The following is a 14,415-nucleotide window of genomic DNA, read 5'->3' as shown; positions in this document are numbered from 1 at the left end:
GCATGAAATCTGGTTGCATAAACAAGTGTGTTTTAAAGAAAAATCGGAAACTACAATTTCTAGCGTGCTTAAATAGTTTGCGTAAACTACGGGTGACGTTGAGCGCCACCGGCCAGTAGCCTAACTATGATGTTTTTTCGTCAAATGCCACCAATAACCACTAGCAGCGCCAGCTCACCATTAGCATGGATTACGAAGCAAATCTATTGATTAAAAAATATTTTTTATAGTTGCAACCTCACTTGCAATTGATTTTTTTTAATTATTGTCCTATTTATAACTGAAAAAATCTCAATTGCAACCTAATTTATAGCTCAAGTGCATGAATCATGATGCAAATCCGACTTTGCAGAAGTCTACTAAGCACTTGCTTAGTTGTCAATCAGTAGATTAAAAAGCAATTTCCTTCATCCTATATTTATAAATAACGAGTACTCAAAAGCTTTATCACCGGCCAGAGGATAGCAGGGGGAAGAAATCCTGGCTGTTGTTTGCCGGCGCCAGGATGCGGAAGCTTTCGTCGAAAGTGTCATTGGTCGTGTCCTCCTCGGGTGGCCACATGAAGGTTGGCTTGAGCAGTGGCACCTCTGGCGGTGGCGCCGACTTTGACAAGATCTGCAGCACCTGCGGCATGGTGGGCCGCGCACAGGGGTTAGGGCTGCTGCATGCCATGCCGAGGAGCAGAAGCCGCCTGGCCTCGTATTCGTCAAACTCCGCTATGCCGAGGCTCTGTTCCACCGCCCCGAGCAGCGTGCTCCGGCCGTGCAGCCGCCACACCCAGTCCGACAGCAGAGGACAGGCCGGGTCGTCATTGAGCAGCGCGTGGCGGCCGGTGACGACCTCGAGCATCAAGGTGCCGAAGGCGAAGACGTCCGTCCGGCGCGTGGCCTCGCGGCCAGCAGAGTACTCGGGCGCGATGTACCCGCGCGTGCCGGCTACGGCGCCGTCGGCGAAGGAGCTCCGGTTGGGCTCGACGACGCGCGCCATGCCGAATTCACTGAGCCGCGCGCGGAAGAACGCGTCGAGCATGACGTTGCTCGGCTTGATGTCACGGTGGAGCACCAGGCTGCTGTGCTCGTGGTGCATGTAGTGGAGCGCCAAGGCGACGTCGGTGACGATGCCGTAGCGGACCCCCCAGCTGAGCGCCGGCCGCTCCACATGCGCGTCGCGGCGGAACAGGTGCTGCTCCAGGCTGCCGTTGGACAGGTGCTCGTACTTGAACACCTGGTACAGTGACGTCCAAGTACCTCGTGGAACGTACTTGTAGCACCAGCCTACAAACAAGACGTTTAGAACCAACCAAAACATCTTAGTGTAGCTTATTTATGCGTTTCATCAGAAACTTGGAAATATTTTACTCTCTGTAGAATTTTCACTCTTTACACAGTTGGGAAAATTGATGATAACCCTCCCAGTTAGCGCGTTTAAGTAAGCAAGGAGAAAGACGTTTACGAGAATAGAACATTCAAAATCTAAATGGCACTAATTACCATACTAAAGTTTTTGTGACAGTACATACCATATTAAAGATTTTTTGTCCAACTTACTAGATTTTGCATAATTTTTTGTGTGACTCTACTTGGTATCTCCTAAAGCCGAAATATTCTTGAGTGGAAGGTGACGTTCTCGTCGATAGAGACTATGTCAATGTCAACACCCGCCGAATCAGTTTAAGGCTCTTTTGATTTATATAAAAGTTGTGTAGGATTTATATCCTTGAGAAAATTTTCTACACGAGTTGTTTGATTCATAGGAACATATCCTATAAGAAATAATCCTATTAAAATCTTGTAGTACAAATCCTATAGGAGAAAACGTGAGGTCATACCTTGCTATAATCAAACACACTTCATCTTCTTATACTTTTCCTATTCATATACTTTTCCTATCTTATGAATCAAATGAGCCCTAATGGATTTAGTCTCTTGAGGGTGTTCATAGGGTAGAACATGTGTGCGTTCATGTGAGTGAGTGTATGTCCGTATTTGTGAGTGTTTACATCTCTACTATGTTTCATAAAACAATATACATAGTGATGAATCTAATGATATTGATTCGGTATTCTATATGTTGATATATTTTTCTACATATTTGACCAAAATTTAATATTTTCTATCTTTAAATAAAATCTTATATGCACCACATTTTGGTAAGGAGAGAGTATAAATTTCCTCATTCAATCTACAAGTCAAATCCAGAACCAATCTATTTACAACTACCTTCGTTGTGTATAGATTTTTTGTAGGTTAAATGAGGTAGAGTTTGACCAAGTTTATGAAAAAGTTATTGAGAACTATGATACTATATACACATAATATGAAAATGTAGGTTATGATTTGTCTAATGACATTTATATAGTGTGATAGATATTGATAGTTTTTTTTAAGAACTTGATCGAATTTTACATCGTTTGACTTTTGCAGAAATTTACTTTAGGGTACCACGCTACTGTCAGTACCATTTTTTTGGTTTTTTTTTCTGTGCCTTTACCTAGCACTTTCGTTTGTCAGCGCTTGCTACAGTTTAATTGGTAGAAGAACGTTGACGGTAATAGAAAATTCAGCTCACATACCAATGATGGGGACGATATTCTGGTGCCGCAGAAGGTTGTTAGTTTTGATCTCGTTACCAAAGTAGTGGAACTCCTCGTCAAGACGACCAAAGTTGTAGCTCTTCACGGCGACCTCCATTGCCTCCGACCAGCCGTCCTTGGTGGAGAGGAGCCCCTTGTACACCACCGTGCCAGGTGCATAGCCCCCAGTCCACCTCTGCGACTGCTCCTCGTTGAACTTCTCAGTCGCCTTTTCCAGCTCCTCGTACTGGAACTCCGTCGGCATCCCAGGGAGATTGCTAAGCGTGTGCCTCAGCCACTCCTGCCTCCGTTCGTGCCTCACTTCTTCCTCCTGGAGCTGCCGAATACATTTGGTGCACTGGGTAGCCATGAAGATGATCATGAGCAACCAGAAGACAGCGTAGAATATCCAGAAAATAAGCTCGCCGTTCTTCTTCTCCGGGAAGGTCTCCACCGTCAGCGTCCAGTCCAGGATGCTGTTGAGCCCGACGGTGGCGCCGGTGGACCCCGAGAAGCCGACGTAGGACTGCCCGGGGACGTGCTTGCTGAGGTCCAATGGCGCGTCCAGGACGGGAGAGGCCGGCTTCTGCTTGCCCCTGACGTCCATGTACACCCATATATGCCGGGCTACGCCGTCGTACTCGATCCAGACGGTGTAGTTGGTGGCGGACACCATGTCGTCCGTTACTATCGTGATGTTGAAGTCGGCAAGGTTCGCCGTCTTGTTAGACACCACGGTGCCGATGTCGAGGCCGACGTGGTTGTCGCTGGGGTCGTAGCTCTGCTTGACCATGTCGAACTCCACCGCTACGAACTGGTTCCTCGCCGGGCTGGCCTCGAATGTCGCGTTGGTGAGACCGAGGAAGCCGTCGTGGCTGCCGGGAGGCGGACCGGCGGACGAGGGCGCGATGAGGAAGGCGAGTCCCTCGCCGGGGAGCGCTCTGTCGCAATAGGCGAAACTCATGGAGAAGGTGCTGTTGAACGACACGACACGGACGCGCTGATCCTGCCCGGTGCCGTTGCGGCCGGAAGCCGCCGTCGCCGCAGCAGGATCCGAGGATGGGCCAGAGCTCTCGTCCTCGAGGCTACGCCAGAGAGTAAAAGCCTCGTACAGGAGCACGGATCCAGACCTGTGAGCCCGGAACCCATCCCGCGTGAGCTGGAGCGCGCCGCCGTTGATGCCGGCGTCCTTGAGCAGGCGCAAGGTGGACAACGAGTTGTTCGGTTGGAACGAAGCGTACGCGTAGCTCTTGACCGGAAGCTGATCCTGCGGCTGCGGCTCCCCGCGGCAGACGACGACGCAGAGGAAGAAGCACGCGACGCAGCTAGTGGCGAGGCACGACAGAGATGCCCAGCCGCCACCTCGTCGGCCGCATGGAAACGCCATGGCGTGCGCATGTACTGTGGAGAAGCACAACAGCAAAAGGCGTGTGCGCGGGGAAAGGATTGGAAGGATCGAAAGCTGATCCTACATTTTTTATCAGTGTTGTCATGTCTGTAGATGCCTCTGCACATGCTCATCACACTCGAAGCTGTGGCATTACTATATTCATCGAAAATTATTGAGGTATTATTAGCAACTATCGCTCAGACCTGGATTGAAAAAGTGCCACCGATCCATGCTGGAGAACCGTCTCAAAATATCGGTTTTGTGCTAGAGTAAATATATGGGATGATCCCTGGATTCCTAGCAGCCTAAATATAAAAACAAAATTGCGACAAGAAGAGGAAACATTATTTACACCAAAGTTTATGAGCTAATTGATGTAGAGAATGATTGTTGAGACGAGAAACTCTTCAGGGGAATTTTCTGACCAATTGATGCACAACACATTATGAATACTAGAGGATACCCCCGCGTTGCAGCGGGAAAGCTTTGTCACACAAAAACACACTCTCTCAAAACATATAAGGAGCTAATAGAGGAGTATTCGAGTTGAGAGTGCCGCTGGCGGTCTTCAGTAGGTTTCAGACAAGGGCTTGGCGAAAACCGAGGAAAAACTAAGGAGCTGGGAAAAATTGAGTACAACTAAGGACCCGAGGGCACGTAAATAGAAATCCCTATGTTATTTGTGATCTTGCATGCTCTTTGTTGCTAGTAGATACTCTGGCTAAGTAAATGCTTGTGACTCCAAGAGGGAGTATTTATGCACGATAGTGGGTTCATGCATCTAGTTCTCTGGAAGAGTGACAATAACTTCTAAAGATTGTAGATGTGATGTTGCTACTAGGGAGAAAACAACAATATTTTATCTAAGGATAATTCTATTGTTTACTTTACACACATTGCTTAATGCGATAATCTGTTGCTTGCAACTTAATACTGGAAGGGGTTTAGACGATAACCTGAAGGTGGATTATTAGTCATAGACGCAGTTCGATTACGGTCTATGTATTATGTTGTAATGCCCAAATGAATCTCATAGTAATCATCTTATCAGGTATGGTCTTTATTCTGTCAATTGCCTAGTTGTAATTTGTTCACCCAGCATGTTATTTATCTTTATGGAGAGACACCTCTAGTGAACTGTGGACCCCGGTCCTTTCTTTTACACTGCATATACATGTTCTTGTTATTGCCAACTCCCACGGCAACATCTCTTTTACTGTTCTTCTTAACTTCACTGCAAACAAATATCTCTTTCCACACTATACAGTTAATCCTTTGTTTTCAGCAAAACCGGTGAGATTGACAACCTCACTGTAAGTTGGGGCAAAGTATTTTGGTTGTGTTGTGTGCAGGTTTCACGTTGTTGCTGATGCCGGTAGTGCGCCCTGCCACAAGTCAGCTAGCAACACCTTCAGAAGTCACGCATTTCTTCTACTGATCGATTAAACTTTGGTTTCTTACTGAGGGAAAACTTGCTACTGTGCTCATCATACCTTCCTCTTAGGGTTCCCCAACGGTGTGCAATCTGCGCTCATCAAGCTACTTTTCTGGCGCCGTTGTCGGGGAGTAATCAAGACACTACATCAAGCCCTGTCAAGCGCCATCAAGCTCTTTTTCTGGCGCCGTTGCCGGGGAGAAAGAGGATTTCTGCAAGGGGAGTCTCTCATCTCCAATCTCTTTACTTTGTTATTGTTTTGCTTAGTTTATTTTACTTTGTCTTTTTTGCTTCTTTATAACAAAAACACAAAAAAATAGTTTCTTTTATAGTTGTTATTTTGTTGCTTTATTTTTAGCTCATTATGTTGATCCCTAAATACGATCTAAAGGACCTAACAGTAGGTAGCGGTTCTATAATTGGGAGAGATACCATTGAAGAATTCTTTAATCATGTTAGTAAGCATAAATATATTGCGGATATATCCTTAGTAGAACTTGCTCCTAATTATGAAACTGCTGCAGCTTATTTAGTTCAAATGTTAGAGGCTAGGTTTGTTAGCCTTAACCCCATAATGCAACAAATGTTTCTTGAACTTCAGGAAGTTGAGGACGATAAAATGAAAGAATTTATCCTGAAAACTTTGCTAAAATAATTTAGAGATGTATAGAAGCTAGGAAAGTCTTTGATCGGTTTAAGATGCTAGGCTCATGTGTAGATGTTATTGGTTCACTTGAAAAGATAGACAGAACCAAACCTGAAAAGAGAGTGGATTTGGTGACCGGGTGTATACGTGAGCACGCGGTCATCACCGTTGGATTCGCTTTAAGATGTTGGCCTCACAAACGGAGCCCAAACGGCGTGAAACATCCTTTTTCTAATCCCACCGCGAGCCAACCTGTTGACTCGAATTGGGCCGCCTCTGCCCACTCTCTCTCCCAACCAGTCCCAACACCTTCGCCGCATCGCGGGGAGGAGGCCGGCGGCGGCGCCATGGAGAAGTTCTTCCAGCACCAGCACCACCTGCTGGGATGCGAGAAGATGAGGGGCGCGGCGGGGCTGATGGGCCTACAGAAGCAGAACTCGTGGTCACCCGACATCGAGCGGGACGAGGCCTGGGAGCGGTGCCGCCGCGGCCTAATGCGCCGGGCGCCCTCGTCGTCCTCGCTCAGCCGCGCGCAGAGCGTCACCGACGACGACCTCGACGAGCTGTGTGGCTGCCTCAATCTGGTCTTCGGGTTCGAGCCGTCCGCGCGTGGGGGAACCGCGTTACCGTCAAGCTGTGTGGCTTCCTCGATCTGGGCTTCGGGTTCGAGCCGTCTGCGCGTGGGGGAACCAGCAAATCGAGCTCATTGTAACGGCTGGAGCAGCGAGTGGCCGTAACTTGCAAGAGCGCGGCCAGCCAGGGCGTACACGGTCGAGGGGAGAGGGCGAGCAGGGCGAACAGGGGCGGCAGACCAAAATAGGAGGTCAAATCGGAAGCCAGAGGAGGCCAAATCGGAGTGTACATGAGCGGCTACCTAATTCCCGCCACCGTAGCCTCGTCGTTGTGGCCGCCGCTTGGAGTGGTTGCTCCGGCCAATGCTTCGTGATTGATGCAAGACATATTACTTGCTCACCGTGGTTTTTCGATTTGGTCTTTGGAGCTGCACTTTCCCAAACAGAGCCTAAATCGTTGTTTAGATACGATTTACCCATCGTAGTTTGACTGGAGGTGATTTTGTGCTCCCAACAATCCGTGACTTTCACATGGCGGGGCTGGCAGCGCTCCGCGAGAATCCCAAATCGAGACAATGGGGCTCATGGAGGGAGGTGGCAATTGCGAGCCGAATTGGGCCAACGGGAGCACAACAGTAGTGAATCCGCCGGGTTCCAAGGGCAGCTGACATAGGCATCCCCAATGAGCCTGCCGAAGAAGGCACCCGGCGTTTGTTGAAGGCCTACGACCCAAAGATTTACAAAGCACAGAAGCCCAATCAAGAGATAGTTTGGAAAGATAGAATTGTATTAGGAATATTGACTTGTAACTATTGTGGGACGGATCAGAAACCCTCCCGGACTCTGTAACTTGTGTATCACGAAACCCTCGGCTCCGCCTCCTATATAAGGGGGAGTCGAGCGACAAAGAGAGGATCGATTCATTGTTTTCCAGACAACTCTAGTTTTCATAGCAGTCGAGTACTTTCCGGCTGAAACCTTCGAGATCTACTTGCCCTCTACTTCCAACTAAACCCTAGTCTACAACTTGTAGGCATTGATAAGTTAATCCCTTATCAATTGGCGCCATCTGTGGGAATTAGAGGCGAAAAGGTTCTAATCTCGATGGCACGTTCAACATCTTCGGCATCTTCGGTGGCAAGCAACGCGACGGATCGAGGTAAACAGATCGAAACCGCTCTAGTCGATTTTGTTCCTCACCCACCCTCCCGTATGGATGCATATACACATCTGGAGGAGCCCATGGATATGGCGTTCGGGAGGTTCCACTTCCGCGGCGGGAAGGAAGGATCTTATCAACTCACAAGATCGGAGTCGGCGAGATCAACTGCAGATGGTTCCGATCCGTCGAGATCGTTCTCATCGTTCGAATCCGGCGATGAGGAGGTTTCGTCGGCAATCTCCTCCAAGTTTGGATCAAGCGACGAGCTCATCAAGATCTTTGGCAACATATCCGTTGGGTCGTCTGCGGACTCAAATATAAGCAGCGATTCCGACAGCATCGATGCTTTCGATTTCATCGACATATCTGCTTCTATTCATGAGGTCTTCGCCGATCTATATGACGGTGTCACAAATATCGACAACACTCAAGCTTCCACTCATCACCAAGTGTACGCCATTGAGGAAGCAAACCGAGCAGAGCCCGAGACGTCAGAGGCCTTCGACAACTTGAGAAATCCATACGTCGATCCCGCTGATCTCACGAGAGGTTTAGGCACCAAGTACGTTGGTCCTGAGCCAAGAGAAAGAGTTCAACTCCCGCAAGAAGCTTGGGATAGAGCGACAAGAGCCTTGAATGGCACGGAGCCGATGAATACCACTGCCACAGTCGCAGAATTGCAGGCATACCAATATAAGCTAGCCCGTAAGGGAAGAGAGCTCAAAAAGAAAGCAGCTGAAATTGAAACGAGACGAGCCGCCGCTTCTGCGTCAAGCAGGAGGAGGGCTGAGCTGAGCCGACATTCAGCAACTTCGGGAGAAAACCACAGAGACGGCCGTAACAGGGCGAGGTCTCGACTGCAGCATATACCAGAGGAAGATAGGGAGCACTTGATCCAGAATCTCGACATGTCCTTTATGTCGATTGATGAAAGAGGAAACATTATACCCAAAACCCCGGAAGCGGGGTATATGGCGACATAGGCCTTTATACTGGCAAACATGCCACCTGCATGAGATACAAGGGAGGCATTGTATAATATGGCTTTGGAAGGAGCTGGAGTTATGGGGACAGCGTTCGCAGGAACGAGCACGCCTCCCGAAGGTGCTGCAAGGCAAAATAGCCCACGGCCTACAGCAGCAGTACAACCACCTCCAAGAACGTCGGCAAGAGATACAGTCGTGCAGACGTGAGTCGACAGGGCGCGACAGGAAAGGAGAGAACGTCGGCAATCACCTGAAGTAGATGACGAAGATCTGTGTGGAATCCCTTGCTTCACGCGATGCGTTCAAAAAACGCGAGTGCCGTCAGATTTCAAGTTGCGAGACAGTTACAAGAAATTCGACGGATTGCAAGATCCCGAGGATTGGTTGATTGACTACCTAGAAACAGTAAAGCTGACAGGTGGAACTAAGGCAACGGCTATGCAAAGTATCCAGGTGTATCTAAGTGGCGCAGCTAGGTCGTGGATCAAAAAGTTACCACCTGGATCTATCGACAGTTGGGAAACTTTCGAGGACCTGTTTGTCAAGAACTTTTTGTCTACATGCAAGAAGCCTGCGTCTATAGACGAGTTGAGAGCCTGTCGACAGAAATATGACGAGTCGATGAGGGCGTATATACAGAGGTGGAATATCATCAAAAACTCGGCAGAAAATGTATCTGACGAGAGAGCGATATATGCTTTTGTCGGAGGGATCCGAAGGAAGGACTTCATCGAGGATCTAGGAAGAACTAATCCAAAGACAATAGCAGCGCTCATGGAGATAGCTAATCATTGGGCAGATGGAGAGGATGCCGTCAACAACAAGCAACATAGGTCACCCGAGGAAGATCGGAACTGGAACTTTCAAAATAGACGGCGGTTCCCTCGCCAGTATTCAGATCACAACGGTCCTGGCCAAATATCAGCCGGCTTCCGAGGAAATAACGAAGGAAATAATCGAGATGATTACCAAAAGAGCGGGGAACAGCGTGGTGATTACAGGGATGGCCCTTGTCAAAATAGGCAAAATAATGGTCCAAGGTTCCAGAGGCCGTATGTATCTCCCGAAGATATGATGAACGGACCATGCCAAATGCACTTTTACCTCGACAACAATGGAAAGAGGCAGTCAGGACATCTGCAGAAAGACTGTCGAACTTTTCAAGCGTTGAATAGATTTGCGGGGCATGCCAACGCACAGGCAGCAAATATATACCCTCAGGGGCCAAGGAGCGAGGTTCATCTTCCGCCTCCTCCCGCGATTATGGACGAAAATCGACACCAGTTAAGGATAGCGGTAGCACCACCACCGCCTCCATATATCGACACCAACGGCACGGTCTCGATGATTCAGAAGGCCAGGCCATCTAACAGAGCTCAGAAAGTGATTTCTCGGCAAGTTTTTATGGCAGAAAAGATGCCTCCACCGACAATAGAATATCTAAATTGGTCGGGACAGGACATTGGCTTCACTATAGCGGACCACCCGCAGCAAGTTCCTCGACCAGGGCAGTCAGCTTTAATCTTACCAGCGCTGATCGCAGGATTCGATGTGTCGCGAGTTTTTATAGATGGCGGCAGCAGTCTAAACCTCATGTACGCAGATACATTGAGGAAGATGAACATATCCTTGGCGAACTTAAAACCGACGGATACGCGTTTCCATGGTATCACACCAGACAAGCCAAGTTATCCACTGGGAAAAATTAATCTCGACGTTCAGTTTGGAACCCGAGAGAATTACAGGATCGAGAAGCTAGAGTTCGAAGTCGTGGATTTTCCATCACAATATCATGCTTTGTTGGGACGACCTGCATACGCCAGATTCATGGCAGTACCACACTACACATATTTGTTGTGGAGGCTCCCTGGACCTAAGGGACCAATCATAGTGAAGGGCAGTTTTGCGCTAGCGGATAAGTGCGACAAATATTTTCATCGCCTGTCAGAAACTTTCGGGATGCAAGCGGTGTATATGGCGTCCAAATTGACAACAGACTATGATGTGCTGCCAGACATCGGGAGGCCACTAAGGAACCAACCTTTGATACCACCAAGAACTCGAAGGAAGTACAGATACACCCGACAGATCCCAAGAAGACGACAACTATCGCCACAAACATGTACCTCGCATAGGAAAGCGCGCTCGTCGAGTTCCTCCGTGAGCGCTGGGAAATCTTCGCATGGTGTCCAGCTGACATGCCAGGAGTACCCAGGGAACTTGCCGAGCACCCCCTAAATTTGGATCCATTGGCTAGGCCAATCAGACAACCTTTGCGGCGTTTTTCAGAACCAAACCGCAAAGCTATGCTGTCAGAAATCAATCGACTCAGAGAAGCTGAGTTTATCAAAGAAATACATACAAAAGCCACGTGGGTAGCAAACCCAGTGTTGGTCCCGAAGAAAAACACGGAGGTCCTTCACATGTGCGTCGACTTCACGTGCCTCAATAAACATTGTCCAAAAGATCACTTTCCCCTCCCGAGGATCGATCAAATTATCGACTCCACGGCAGGCTGCGAACGTCTTTCTTTCTTGGACGCATATTCTGGTTATAACCAGATTCGACTGAAGGAAGAAGATGATGTCAAAACAGCTTTCATCACCCCTTATGGCGTGTTTTGTTATAAAACAATGCCTTTCGGGTTGAAAAACGCGGGTGCAACTTACCAGCGGATGATGCAGAAGTGCTTAGCCACGCAAATTGGCAAGAACGTACAAGTGTATATTGACGATGTCGTCATAACAACAAAGGAAGGATCAACATTGATCGAGGATCTTAGAGAAACCTTCGACAACCTTGACAAATTCTGTCTCAAGCTCAACCCGACAAAGTGCTCTTTTGGCGTCCCTGCAGGAGAACTTCTTGGGTTCCTGGTATCAGCAAGAGGAATCGAGGCTAACCCGGAGAAAATTCAGGCTATCGTAACGATGAGGAAGCCAACAAAGCTAAAAGAGAGACAACAGCTAACTGGACGAGTCGCCGCTTTGAGCAGATTCGTTGCCAGGTTAGGCGAGCGGGCATTGCCATTTTACGCTTTGATCAAACAAGGAGAAAAGTTCGAGTGGAGCGACGAAGCAGACAGAGCTTTTGAGGATCTCAAGCGCATAATCTCGACACCTCCAATACTGGTGGCGCCCAAGGAAAAGGAACCTCTCCTGTTGTACATTGCGGCCACACCTCAGGTGGTCAGCACGACACTTGTGGTTGAGCGAGAGGAAGAAGGGAAATTACATGGAGTACAAAGGCCAGTATACTTCATCAGCGAAGTTCTATCGCCTTCAAAACAGAGGTACCCGCACTACCAGAAGCTAGCATACTGAGTATTTACAACAACAAGAAAGTTACGACACTATTTTTCGGCACACCCGATAATAGTGGTCAATGAGGCACAATTGTCAAATATACTGAATAACCCGGAAGCTACGGGTCGTGTCTCCCTTTGGGGAATAAAACTTTCCCCTCGGGACATCACGTACGAAAAAAGAAAAGCGATCAAGTCGCAGATCTTACCAAACTTCATCGCAGAGTGGATGGAGCTACAAAACACGGGACCGTCTGATCTATCGAGAACCTGGACCATGAATTTCGACGGGTCCAAGAGGTTAGAGGGAGAAGGAGCTGGCATGATATTGGTTTCACCTCAAGGAGACAAGCTAAAATATGTACTACGGATGATGTTTCCCAACGCATCAAACAACGAGGCAGAGTATGAAGCATTGATACATGGGATGAGGATGGCAAAGGCTTGTGGTGCGACCCGATTAAAAATATACGGCGACTCCCAGCTGGTGGCTCAACAAGTCATGAATCAATGTGATGCAGTCAATGACAGCATGATAGCATACAAGGAGTTATATAATGAACTCGAGAAGCTTTTCGACGGGTGTGAAGTGAATCATGTTAGCAGGCTCAGTAATGACGAAGCCGATGTTTTGGCAAACATCGGGTCACAATGCCTAGCAATACCACCTGGAGTATTTTGGGAGGAGATACGTGAAAGGTTGATACGTCCAAAACGTATCTACTTTCCCGAACATTTTTGCTATTGTTTTGCCTCTAATTTGTGTATTTTGGATGCAACTAACACGGACTAACGCTGTTTTCAGCAGAATTGCTCTGGTGTCTCGTTTTTGTGCAGAAATCCAACTTTCAGGAAAATCCTCGGAATTTATGCGAAAGGTCTTATTTTCCCAGAATATTGACGGAGCCAGAAGGGCAAGCCAGGTGGGGGCCCAAGGCCCCCACACACTAGGCCGGCGCGGCCCAGGAGGGGGGCGCGCCGCCCTATTGTGTGGCCGCCTCGGCGGCCCCCCGACGCCCCCCTTTCGACTACAAAGTCCCTTCGACCTAAAAACGCCAGGGGGTTCGACCATATTTCCAGAAACCATCCAGTACGCCGCCGCCATCGCGAAACTCCGTCTCGGGATCAGAAACTCCGTTCTGGCACTCCGCCGGGACGGGGAATTGGAGGGGATCATCACCCCCATCACCACCAACGCCTCTCCATCGACCAGCCATGTTTCCCCTATCCATGTGTGAGTAATTCCCCCGTTGTAGGCTGAAGGGGATCGTAGGGATTGGATGAGATTGATCATGTAATAGTCACAAGATTGTTAGGGCATGGTGCCTAGTATCCGTAGATGTTACTTTTATGATATTGTTGCAACTTGTTATGCTTAATGCTTGTCACTAGGGCCCGAGTGCCATGATCTCAGATCTGAACATGTTATTGTTTCATCATGATATGCATTGTTTTATGATCTTACCTGCAAGTTGTATACACACGTTGCTGTCCGGAACCCGAGGCCCCAAAGTGACAGAAATTGGGACAACCGGAGGGGAAGGCGGTGATGTGAGGATCACATGTGTTCACGGAGTGTTAATGTTTTGCTCCGGTACTCTATTAAAAGGAGTACCTTAATTTCCAGTAGTTTCCCTAGAGGCCCGGCTGCCACCGGCTGGTAGGACAAAAGATGTTGTGCAAGTTTCTCATTGCGAGCACGCACGACTATATATGGAACACATGCCTATGGATTGATTAGTACTTGGATACCGCTTTATTATTATCTGCAAATGCCCCACCATGATTGTTATATGAATTCTCTCATCCATGCAACGGTCGTTCATCCATCCCTGTGCCTACAGTATTTTAATCCTGATGTTCACTATAATCACTACTGCTGTCTTTATTTCACCGCTGCTGTTATTTCACTACTCCTACTGCTATAAAACTGTTGCTACTGATAAACTTTTGCGAGCAAGTCTGTTTCCAGGTGCAGCTGAATTGACAACTCCGCTGTTAAGGCTTACAAGTATTCTTTGTCTCCCCTTGTGTCGAATCAATAAATTGGGTAATACTTTCCTCGAAGACTGTTGCGATCCCCTATACTTGTGGGTCATCAAGACTATTTTCTGGCGCCGTTGCCGGGGAGCATAGCTTTATTTGCAAGTTCACTTGGATTGATATTGTTCGCTGCAAATCCTCCATCATGGGTAAACCTCGCGATACTAAAGTCGCCATATTACCATCCACTACAAGAAAAGGTACGACTCCGAGTACCTCTGCTGCTCTTGATTCACCATCTGTGATAAGTCAACTTGTTTCACCACCACAAACTTCACGTGTTGGTATTTCTGCTGAATCTGAAA

The 14,415-nt window shown here is 48.1% G+C and overlaps 1 protein-coding gene across 1 annotated transcript; it reads right to left on the bottom strand.

Annotated features, from left to right (window-relative positions):
* Window positions 1–447: 447 nt before the first annotated feature.
* Window positions 448–3,959, bottom strand: LOC127303381 (L-type lectin-domain containing receptor kinase VIII.2-like). Its single transcript, XM_051334122.2, has 2 exons — window positions 2,573–3,959; window positions 448–1,274 (listed from the first exon to the last, which is right to left on the bottom strand). Exons 1-2 carry the CDS (start codon window positions 3,957–3,959, stop codon window positions 448–450), a joined length of 2,214 nt encoding a protein of 737 aa, XP_051190082.1.
* Between the last annotated feature and the right edge of the window lie 10,456 nt (window positions 3,960–14,415).

This window comes from Lolium perenne, chromosome 5 (genome assembly GCF_019359855.2).
Source record: "Lolium perenne isolate Kyuss_39 chromosome 5, Kyuss_2.0, whole genome shotgun sequence".
Taxonomy (NCBI): Eukaryota; Viridiplantae; Streptophyta; class Magnoliopsida; order Poales; family Poaceae; genus Lolium; species Lolium perenne.
The sequence above is the reverse complement of the archived record's forward strand: the minus strand, read 5'-3'. Positions and strand labels throughout refer to the sequence as shown.